This window comes from Protopterus annectens, chromosome 6.part1, assembly GCF_019279795.1.
Source record: "Protopterus annectens isolate FY-2018-M chromosome 6.part1, PAN1.0, whole genome shotgun sequence".
Lineage (NCBI taxonomy): Eukaryota > Metazoa > Chordata > Ceratodontiformes > Protopteridae > Protopterus > Protopterus annectens.
In genome coordinates, this window is record NC_056738.1 from 116,921,463 (window position 1) to 116,933,798 (window position 12,336).

Genomic DNA, 12,336 nt, shown 5'->3' on the forward strand with positions numbered 1-12,336 from the left:
ATGTTGTCTTGTTTTATCTAGTTCAACATCCCTCTTTCCATCACCTATCCTAAACTATCATTCTAGGAGTCCCTGCAGAAACACTTGGACCTGATCAAGGGCACTGTCTCTTGGACAGCCTTTTTGACTACTTTTTTCATTGCTTTTTGTGTTAGATAGGGTGGTCAGCTAAGCCTGTGTTTTTTTCCTTGTGAAGAATTCTAACTATAAGCAGGCAAACTTGATCTGAGACAACCAGGGACAAGAAAGAATTGTGGGTAGGAGAAGGAGTCAGTGTTCTGGATTCAAGGTCTTGAAAAACTACCGAGGTCTGATCAGGTTGTATCCGATAATGCGTTTGTTGAACCAGATGAAAATAGATAACACAAATGCAGAGTTATACTAAATACATAACTTTCACTTTAATTTCAGTGAATGCTTCAAAAGGAAAAGTATGATAAAAATTTTTGTTTTACATTCATTACTTTAACAGGGTATTGCATACCTGATTCCAGAAGAACTTTTTAAACTAGAATTGGAGGAAGGACTAGAGAAGGTACAAGAAACAGCAGATATATTTAAATGCTTTAAGAACTGCTATATGCTGCACAAAGAAAAAACTCTCCAGGTTTGCGTAGATGAAGAAAAATTAGAACCATGGGACTTTCCAGAACAGCTTGTGTTCGCGCGATTTGACAGGATCATGAACCGATTGCTAAATATTGAGGTAAATATTTTGACAACGTACTAAAGTGCTTTGTTCTGCACTACTCGACACATTGATAATAAATACTAGCAAATTGTTTCTTTTAGTTTTGGTAATATTGTATGATGTTATCCATGTATTACGTTTGAGAAAACAGAAGAGAAGCATTACTCCATAACAGCTGCTTGTTGCAACAACTTATTGATAGAATATTACATTCTTAAGTAAATTGTATTGCTAAATACAAAAGAAACAAAACCCTTTGTGTTTTAGAAGCCTTTTTGATTTTTAATGCTGTACTAATTGGATAGTTAACACTGAAATGTGTTGTTTCATGCTTTTTGCATTAATTGTTGGACTTGAAACTATAAGGATTGCTGTTGTATCTTTGGACCTGAAGATGACAAAATCAGTTCAGTTCATTTCACTGTGTGCATTTCAGTAGTAAAGTCCCACAGACAGAGGCAGTAAATATAATCAGTCCATAGTATTACATAGATGGATAAGTTATTTTATTTATGACATGACAAATTCAGTAGAAACCAATCCACTTTAATAGATGAGCAACTTTTCTACAAAAAACAAGTCTTTAGAATGCCATCATAAATTAAACTTCCAGCTTATGTATTTAGAATTGTTACATTTAAATGAGTCTGGATTCCTACAGAGAACTGCAGAATTGCTCATAGGTCATTGAGAGCATCTGCATAATTTGGTTCCTGCACTCATGCTGTGGACAAGTTGCAAGCCACCATTTATTTTCAATAGGGGAGTACCAATGTCCAATACTATAGCAAATCTTCCCTTGTTCTGTAACCACAAGTGGATATTTGGCCATTAGATTTCATCAAGGAAAAACCCCTGGCATAAGTGCAGGCTGACAGACAACCTTCTAAGCTATTTTCTCAACTTATCACTTGATAATGATACCAACTTTTTTAGTGGAAGTGATAAGGCCATATGTGAGTCATCTGGAGCAGTACCTTATTGCACCACATTACCCTTATTATATGGGGACTGGGATTTAGTTCCCACTGAATCTGTTCATGTTGGCACTGAAATGGCTGTTGTATGTACTTTAAGAGTAAGAAAATCTTGCAATACATCAAGGGTTTTTTGTTTTACATTTAGCAATGCAATTTATACTGTATCAATAAATTGTTGCAATAAGCAGCTGTTGTAGAGTGGTGGTGTCCTTCTGTTTTCTCTAAAACTTGTCTGTCCAGTCATGACAGTAGTTTTACTAGTAATGTTTTCATTAAAAATGCTATAAAGCATGTTCTGTATCCAGAAATACATATGCTGAGTTATAACCGGATATGTTTTTGTAGCAAACATCCATAATGTTTTATACCTCCAAAGAAAATCAGTTTATCAGAATACTTTATCAAATTATAGTTTTGCTTACTAATTTCAGATGACCTATGAAATGAAAAATATTAGCCTCCTGTATCAGATGAATTTAAGGGAGGTCTTTTATAACTCTTTGGGACCATCTGGACACAAAGGTTTGTCTGACAGAAATATTTCACTGGAATTGTCACTTGCTGTCTCAATATCAAGGCTACAGTTATAGTCATAATTATTTTATTCCCTACCAACATTGTCATGCTACTGCTTTAGAAAAAGAACAGTGCCTTTAGGTTTCATATTAATTTCAAGTCAATTGAGTCTCATACAATTTATGCCATGGCAGTACCCCCTTTTTCTTGGGTGTTTATGCCAGTCAAGCCTGGAGTAATTTTGTGGTGCCCATCCAATCATCTATGTCCCATTTGAAGGATGATGGCATACTACACTGCTTAATCTGCTAGGCAGTCTGTTTCAGAGGGGTGTGTGCATGGGGGGTGGGGGCTGAACTGTGAGATGAATCTGTTTATCCAGAGCATTTTATTTATCTGCTAGTGAAACTGTGATCCCTGGTTTAAGGTTATCTGTGGAACTATTACACTTGTGGAAATACAAGAGATCTAGGACAACTGGGTCTATAGTGGGATCTAGGACAACTGGGTCTATAGTGGGATGGAAGGCAAAGTATAGATCTCCTCTCAAGCTTCTATAAGATGCTGAATAAAGGGATAGTGGTTCTTGTCTTTTGGTAGCTCAGGGTCTTTAAGGCAGTCTTTCTATTTGTTTGATATGTCTGGCGAGTACATTCTGAAGGGGGCATTGCATTCAACAATATGCCTAATCAATGCTGAATATAAACCTCCTTAGATCTGTATGATGTGTGTTGGCTGTACTGACTACTGTTGTCTCATGATGATCAAAAGAGAGGGAGTCATCAACCCATGATCCAAGGCCCTGAACAACATTTTCATTTTAAAGTGGAGTATTGTCTATGCTGCATGGTGAGAGGAGGGGTTGTCTGCAAATTGTGACAACATTGTTCTGTTTTGCATTTAATATGATCCCATTTTCAGTACACCAATAATTTATATTTGCAAGTTTTTGCTGAACAGGGTGTCAGAGGGGGACTTGACAATAACTTCATATTTGTACTTGTCTGCAAACTTAGTTAGTCAAAGGTCTTGCTTTCTGATCTGGAGGTCAGCAAGAGTAAATGCTTTAAAGGTGGGGTCCCAACACTGAGCCCTACTTTCTGATGATGCACCTGGCAGTTGTACTGTGTTGGTTCTTTCTTTTAGCCAATTTTCTATCCATATGACCACATAGGAATATATATTTTAAAGAGTCAAGCTTCCTTACATTGCCAGAATGAAATATATTGTCAAATACTTTAACCAGGTTAGAATATGCCAATATCAACAGCCTGTACAACCCTCTCAAAGAAGTTAACTAAATCCATTATGCAGTATCATACCTTGACAAAACCAGACTGGTGCTGCTGGTCAACTCGAATGAGATTCTTGATCTCATAGTTTATAAGATCAGTCATTCAAAGGGGATCCAGTATCTGTCTGCCTGGGATAACATGACTGATGGACCTCGATGCTTTGCCAGAGATGGCCTGCATCTGTCACCCCTGGGCTTCTGGATACTGGCCAAGGCTCTTGCCACCCCTATAGTGCCTTTTTTAGGTGGTGTTCCAAAGACCAAATTACCACCATAATGGCTACAAACAAATGCAGTCTGAGGATCATGCTGCTCAATGCTAGAAGTCTGAATCTCAAAATGCACTCGCTCGCAGCACTCCTTAAAATGGAGAACATTGACATTTGTGCTGTAACAGAGACCTGGTTCAAGGCAGCAGAAAAAGCCCTACATTATCAGACTATAACTCATTCCACACCTTTTGGTCCCAGAACTTGGACCGAAGCTCCAAAGTAAATGGTGTTTCCATATTCATAAAGGATGCGCACACCTCCAGACTGGTAGCCCAATATAATGCATCAGAGATACTTCAGGTGCAGCTATCATTGGGTAAGACAGAGATTCAGGTCGTAGCCTGCTATAGGTCCCCAACCATGTTGCGAGACTCACACTTCATGTTCCTAAGCACCCTGGAAAATATCAGGGTCCAGCCTAACACTCTCATACTGAGCAACTTCAACTACCCCTCCATTAACTGGGAAAACTTCTCATGTACCAATACACTTGCCCAGTGTTTCCTGGAATTCATTAATTCCAATGCCCTGGACCAGCTCGTTCTTACTCCCACTAGAGGTAGCTACATCCTTGACCTGGTCATTACTAACACGGGCAACCATTGCTCTACACTAATAGTCAACTCCTCTCTGGTTAGATCTGACCACAAACTAATCACTTTGGAAATCCAACCCCCCCGGCAAAGGTAACCACCATGAAAAACTTCTCCAAGGCTAACTTTGGCCTCCTCAAAACAGAGTTGGCTAACTTCATGGCACCTATGCAATTGGAGAACAGCTGCATGACTACCGAATTATACACTAATGTCCTGTATGAACACGTACACAAATGCATGGATCTCGCCATACCCAATAGAACCAAGATGCTCTCCTAGAAAAAAATGAAGTCAATCTGGTGGTCCCCTGCCATAAACAAACTCTACAACAGAAGGAGGAAACTGATGCGGAATAAGGTGAAGTCCCACAACTGGAAAAAATGCTTTATCAGCCTCAATAAAAAGTTGAGATCCCTCATCAAATCCTCTAAAGCTAGCTATGAAAACAGAATTGCAGCAGGTAGTAAAGACAACCACAATGTCTTCTATAGTTATGTAAAGAATGTCCACAGCAATACCCTGATTTGTTTGGAGCTATTGCACAATGGCATCTCATATTCCGAGCCAACAGATATTGCCAGTATACTGGCCGACAGATTCAGTGCCAACTTTGCCCCTTTCTCCCCCACCAAAGGACCAATCACAATACCAGTAGATTGCCAGGCACCCAGTATTACTGCTGCACATGTTAAAACAGCACTGTCCAAGGCCAAGAATACAGCTTCTATGGGACCTGATAATATCCCTGGCTGTGTTCTACATGAACTACAGAGTGAACTGGCACCTCACCTATGTGCCCTGCTCAGTCACAGTCTCACCTCAGGCTTTGTCCGTACTGAATGCCGCACTACTACAGTCATCCCTCTCCACAAAGGAGGAGCGACTACAGACCTTGGGAACTATTGCCCAATTAGCCTGATGAGTCTGATATGCAAAGTTATGGAACGCATCATCATGGACCTAATAAACAAGGATATAGGGAATCTCCAAACTCTGGATCTCACACAGTTTGGTTTTGTGAAGGGTAGATCATGCCTGCTCAACCTGTTTGACGACTTTGAGTCAGTCACCAGAGCAGTGGATGAAGACAAGGTGGTTCATACAGCCTACCTTGATTTGGCCAAGGCCTTTGATACCATTCTCCGCTCAGGAATCATAGAAAAACTCACTAAGTTAGGCACCAACCCCTATATCACTAGGTGGGTTGCAAACTGGCTCACAGAACCCACAGTGTGAAAGTAGCTGACTCCAAGTCAGACTGCCGACCAGTCACAAGTGGAGTCCCTCAGGGTTCAGTCCCAGGTACTCTCCTGTTTGGTATCTACTTCTCTGAAGTCCAGGTCAACATGAAGGGACTCTGGCTGACAAAGTTTGCAGATGATTGCAAGTTGGGAGCCATAATTAACTCCCCAAGTGATGTTGACATCCTACAGAAAGGCCTCACTGAGACCAATGACTGGTGTCAGAACCATGGCCTTAAGCTCAATGCCAAAAAATGTCGTCACCCCCTTTGGGAAAAACCCAGTTCCCATGAATTACCACATCAGTGGTAGTCCACTGAACACAGAAGGCATTATAAGAGATCTGGGAACACAGGTTTGACAGCAACTTCTCTTTTGACCACCACATTGACACTGTGGTCAGAAAGTCCTATGTGGCACATCTCATTACTAAGGTCACTGTCTCCCTCTACTCTTCCCTCATTAGGCCAATCATTGAGTACAATGCCCCATTTGGCATGTACCTCACTTGACACCTGCAACAACTGGAGAGGCCACAAAAGTACCTCACAAAGAGGATCCTGGGCCTTAAACACTTGTACTACATGGACAGATTAAAAAAACTCCAACTATTCTCTGTCTCATATCACCTACTTAGAGGCGATCTCAGCTTGACTTACAAAGCTATATCTAACCCAGCTCTGTTATAAATGCTACATCTAAAGAAATCCCAATCCCTCCACACTACATGCTCCAGAGACCTCAACCTCATTACCACAATCAACAGAACAAGCTGGAGGGACAGGTTCATAACCCAGAGACTGCCCATGCTATGGAACAGACTTCCCATACATGTCAAGTGGAGCGCCTCACTGGCCCTCTTCAAGAGAAATTTTGATGGGTGGATGGGAAATAGAAAATTCACCCTGGGGATCACTCCAGTGTCTCTACTTGACAGAGGCACTGGGAACTAAGGTCAGGTGGCATGATGCCAGGGTAATCCTATGGGCTAGGCTTGTAAAGGCTCCAGGGCCATTAGCCTAGTACACACCTATGAACCTATATATGTCCCATGGCTTTGCAGGTGAGACTCATCAGCCATACCTCTCAATTTCTTAGTGCAAGAAAGCTGGCCAAAGCCAAATATAATGAGGAACAAAGACCCAAAAATACAGACAGATTTTAAATATTGTACTTCTAAACTTAGAAAGTTGCTAGAATAACAGGTTTTCTGTTAGCCTGCATTTTCTGAAGGATGTGAAGTCTTAAGTTCAAGTGTCTGTCATTATTTAATGACTTAATTCCTCGACAACTTCCCAGAAAACCACAATTCTTTTGAGGAATGGACCACAATTGGGAGGCAAAAATTTGGACATGCTGTAAAAATCTGGACAGTTGAGAAGTATGCAGCAAACTGATGGGCCTATAATTCCCAAGATCAGTGGTAGGACCTTCCATATGAAGTGGCATCCCCACTGCAGTGCACTAGAATTCAGAGTCAAAACCTGCACCTAAACTTAGGTGAAACAGTTTGAGAAGTGGCTCTGGCAGGGCAGGCTTAGTTACTGTTTTATTAAACAAGCAGTTATATTATCAAGTCCCATGGAAAAAGCATGTTTGGTTTAAGAAAGGACCTGCAGTACGTGTTCCTTTGTGATAGTGGGGGTGGGGTGGGGTGGTTAAGACTTTCAGGGATATGTGGACTTCTGAAAGAAGACTCTGTGATAAATACCACTGAATTTGTTTGCTAGTTTATTGGCAATATCTGTTGGGTCCAAATAATTGGAGCCATTTTGATTATGTTCAGAGCAATGCTGGGTGTTATTCCTTTTTTTTCCTATTGTAGCTGAAGAATGATTTATAATTGTCTTTAGCTTCAAATTCTGACCTATGATGTTCAACATAAGATCCTTGTTGCAGTGACCTTAGCTATATAGGTTATATTTTACCAAGGTTATGGCCAAATAGCTAGCTTTTCAAAGCTTAGGAATGCCTTCCACATGGTCAAATTGTCACAAGCTCAAGCAAAGCTCTATATAAAAGAGATTTAGAGATCCTTCAGAACGTTCTTGCCACTGAAGTGTCTTCTTCAGCAGGCTTCATGGAATTGAAGGCTGGCTAGCGATACTTCAAAGCTGAGCAAACAAGTCCCCTTCTGGGGAAATCCTTCCAATATTATAGGAGGAAAGTATGACTTCAGATTTCCCATCAGAGGGCTTATCTTTTTTTGAAAACTTATCTAAAATGAAAGAAGTTTTTTCACTGGGAACAGAACGATATCCCTGTTGCACAGGAAATGTATTATGATTTGTTACATCTGTATATTCCTCAGCCCACAGGTGTACCTCTAGATGTTTTTCATATTTATCACTGCTGCATTAGCCTAAGCTGTATGGGTTATATCCTTGAAGGATATAACAGACGGCTAGCTTCCAAAGCTTCAGGGCACTTTTCACATGCCCAAACCATTAGCCAGCTTGAACTGAGCTGATAAAAAATGGCAGATTTGAGCAGTAAGCCCTTCAGAGCTTTCCTGCCACCAAAGAGAAAGCTCCTCTGAGGTTTTTGGATTGACATTCAGCTTGTGTTATTCCTTTGCTGAGCAGATACGTTCCCTTTGGGGAAAAAACTTCCATTTTAACAGGTTTGTTGTTTATTAACACCTTCCTGTTTAGGAAAGTTATTTTAAAGCTAGGAGTTTGTGTTTTAATGGACTGTCACATGACTGTACTGTACTTTTTATTGAGAGCAATCTTTTTTCCTGTCAATTTAAAAGTTGCTTAAAGTATTTAAAAAATTCAGTGGAGAAACTGTGTTTATTTTAAATTTTAGAGCTGGCAAAGTGTGATGAAGTGCTTTTTACTGTGTTTTCTGTGTAAAAGTAACTTTTAAATATTTTACATTTTTACTGTCTTTTGCTCTTTGTTTTCCCTGGAAAAAGACATGATTTTTGGCTTGACAGTGGAACAAGCTATTGATCCCATGGTAGGTTATTCTTCTAGCAAGAAAGAGAAAATTAAGCAAACAGCCTTTGCCACCACAGTGGGATAGCAGTTGCTTCAGCCACAGGTATGTGACTCTGCTGTGCCATTAGTTGTATCCCAGACCCTCATCTTTCCCATGGATACCTCTGGTGTAGCATCTACAGCCACTTTATATCAATGTTTGCAACATCTTCTGTGCCTGTTGGGGACCCCTCAGTTGGCAAGGGAGAACCACTCTTGTTGGACCAGGGAGGGGAAACAGGGAAGGCTTCCGTCTTCTCAGAATGTTGTACCCATTCCTGGGGAAGCTGCTTCCATTAGTGACACTGTTGGTTCCATTTTTCCTGTCAAAAAGAAACAGAAAACTAAACATGTATCTACTCCTCCTCAAATTTCCTTAGACTGGAGTAATTTACTTGGTCTGGCTCAGGGTTTAATTTACGCTATTTATCCTTCTTATAAAATAGTTTCTGGTAAACGAAGGAGGAATACCTCTTTTCCTGAAGAGAGTCAAGATTCTGAATCTGGATAGGAAGATATAGGTACAGATACAGGAATTTCTCCTCAGATTTCTGATTCAGACTCAGAGGCAGGCTCGGTTTCTGATTGCTGTTGTGGGGGTTTCTCTTTCTCTACAACTATTTCCAGAATGCCCCAGTGTTTTCAGTTGGAGAACACTGAGGTTTCTCAGTCCCCAAGAAAATACAGAAGGAATTTCCAGAACCTTCACCCATTCCTGCATTCCTCCAGTTCTGTCAGCTTTGGAGGATGTGTGTTTTCCTGATCGTCAGCCAGCTGCAACTAAAACAGCAGATAGGATGTATAAAGTTCCACTATCTTTTAGGGTTTTATATATACTTCCCCAGTCTGACCCAGCAGCTATTATTGTAGTCAATCCAGCAGCCGCTAAACATTTAGTTAATTCCAGTCCTAACCTTTCTGATAAGGAAGGGAAGATTATTGATAAGTACAGGAAAAAAGTGTATGCTTTTGTAACTTTGATTTTCAGAATTTTAAATTGTCAGGCTCATATGTTAAAAGTTTGCTCTGACTAATTGTGAAAGTATGAGGAATGTTTTGTCCAACAGCTCTGAGTTTGTTCATAGGTAGGTACTAGGCTATCGGCCCAAGGGCCTACGTAAACCTAGCCAACAAGGTTCCTTGGCTTACGCCACCCAAAAAAGTTATTTTCCTGTGCCACTGTTGAACAGAGTCACAGAAGTGATCCCCGGGGTGTATTTCCTATTTCCCATCCACTCATCAAGATTTTACTTGAAGAGTGCTAATGAAGAACTTTGCTTGACATAGATGGGTAGCCTGTTGCAGAGTATGGGAAGTTTCTGGGACAGGAATCTATCCCTCCAGCATGTCCTGTTTATTGTGGTGACAAGGTTTAGGTCCCTAGAGCATGTAGCTCGAAGGGATTGGGATTTCTTTAGGTGTAGCATGTCCAACAGCTCTGGATTTGACATAGCTTTATATGTTAGGCAGAGATCACCTCGGAGTAGGTCTGTAGTTTCTTTTTGTGTGGGAAAATCTGCTTTAAATAAGTTATTTTTTTTCTGCTGTATGAGTCACTACTCATTGTTTACAGTGTTTCTAAGATTTTGCTGATACTTATTCCAGGAATTTTGGTACTGGTACTGTTTTGAGGAGTATTGCCTGACTACATTTTCAAAACCTCACAGATGATAGAAATGAGATTTTAAATTCTTTGGATAGAGATTTTGTTTTTGGTCCATCTGCTGCAGATGTGATCAAAATGTGTGATAAGAGGGTGTAAGCTGATTTAGAAAATCTCTACAACTTTTTAACCCCCCCTATAAAAAGAAAATAAACAGTTTTAGCAAAATGCAGGTAAATAGGAATTTAAGAAAAGGCATGGGGGTCCAAAAATTCAGGAACCCTCCCCCCCCAAGACCAAGGACAGTCCAACAAGTCAGAATGACTATTTAAGGAATGTTATATTCCCCCTTCTACTCTGGCAGCCCTTTTTCTCTTCCAGAAAGTCTGAATCTCCACTTTTCTCTTTGATAACAGTTTCAGACAAATGAGTTTTGAAGATAATTCATTGAGGTTAAAGATGGCAGTGGGAGGAAACTCCTCCTTTAGATGTGGTAATACCTCATCCACCAGATAAAACTTTTATTTCCACCAGTCTTCAGCACCCACTGTCTTAGGAAGTGATAGAACTAGTTTCTCCTTCCCAGGAGGGAAACGGTTTTTATTCAAGTATTTTTTTTTAGTGCCAAAGAAAGAAAATGCTTGGAGAACAGTTCTGGATCTTTCTTTCCCAAACCTGTTTGTAATAATGCTCAAGTACAAAATGCTGTCACTTAAAAGCCTGTTACCTCTTCTTCTCATTCATGTTTCCTGGTATCACGATTTAAAAGTTGCTTGTCATCACATCTCTATTCATCTAGACTTCAGGCGTTTCTTAAGGTTCTGTGTGTCTGGATCACATTATCAGTTCTCCGCCTTACACTTTTGATTATTCACTGCACCATGAGTGTTCAAAAAGTAGAAAGGGATAGGACAATCCTAAGTGATAGGCCTGCTCCATTAGTTATTAATTGAATCTAGAACAGAAGCTACTCTTAAGAAAGGATAATTAGTATGGCATATAAAATACTGCATTATAGCTATAGGAATCTACCAGTGGATGTTAGATAAGATTGCAAATAGAGACTGGACAAGCACTTCACAAGGAAACAATGTGAGGATATATGTGTAGCTCCCAAATATGCAACAGAGTCTAGAAGATTTAGGATTTTTGCTTGGAACAGTTTGCACAGGTATTTTTATACTCCAAGCACACTCCAAATAAATTTTCCTCAGGTAGATGGCAAATGTTGGAGGCGTGATGGAGAAGAAAGAGGTAACAGGGAAATATGTTTTGGGAGTGTAATGAGTTGGCAGACCCTGTCAAAAATATTGGGTTAGCAAATGGGTGTAACTAAGGAAATTATTTTGTCTTTGAGCTGGGGATACACAATGCAAATTGCCTACACGTAGTAAGGCCTTGTTAAGTTTAATTCTGTTGGCTGCCAAAAAGCAATTACTAGAAAATAGAAATTAAAGTCTAAACTTCTTATATATGAAGTATTGAATATTGTAACAGGGATAAAATAACTGGAAGTGGGATCTTTTGAAAAGGGTAGGAGCAAATTACATAGAAAAAAATTGAAATCGTGGGAACAATAAATGCAAAATGCTTCAGAGGAGGAGGAATGAGGTTTAAGGGAAGGCAGGAATTGCTCAATTTATGTAATGCTGAATTGATGATAAATATACAAAAGAATATATTCTCAAACTGAATATCCAAAAATTGGAATTCCCTGCCATTAAATATCAGAATAACTACTAACACTTCCAACTTTAAAAAAATTTCTCAAATCACACATATCTGAATTATGGACCTACTCTTGCACAAACCCTGGTTAGGAACTAGATGTCTTAAGGCAGCTAAAAGAACACAACCTGTTATCTTTTGTGTTTGAATTGTATACCATACTAAGCATATGTATACTTATCGGGTCTACTTTGAAACATCTAAAACCCATAACATCTAATTTCATAACAATGAGACCAGAACATCTAAAATCCAAAACATCTAAAACCCATAACATTGAATTTCATAACCTCTAACACTACAAATCACAAGAAAATAACATCCCCTCCACATATAACGACACCAAACTACCAAACACACTTTTTACTATGTTTCTCCAGGGGGGGCAAGCCCCCCTGTACCCTCCATGTGGGGGGGCTCCACCCACCACA

At 39.9% G+C, this 12,336-nt stretch overlaps 1 protein-coding gene across 1 annotated transcript in view; it reads left to right on the forward strand.

Annotated features, from left to right (window-relative positions):
* The window catches only part of LOC122805262 (dynein axonemal heavy chain 11-like), a 4,596,980-nt gene that overhangs the window by 126,797 nt on the left and 4,457,847 nt on the right, over positions 1-12,336 (forward strand). The window contains exon 3 of the mRNA XM_044075350.1: positions 473-706. Within this exon, the coding sequence (XP_043931285.1) occupies positions 473-706 (234 nt within the window). The remainder of the gene's footprint in view (positions 1-472; positions 707-12,336) is intronic.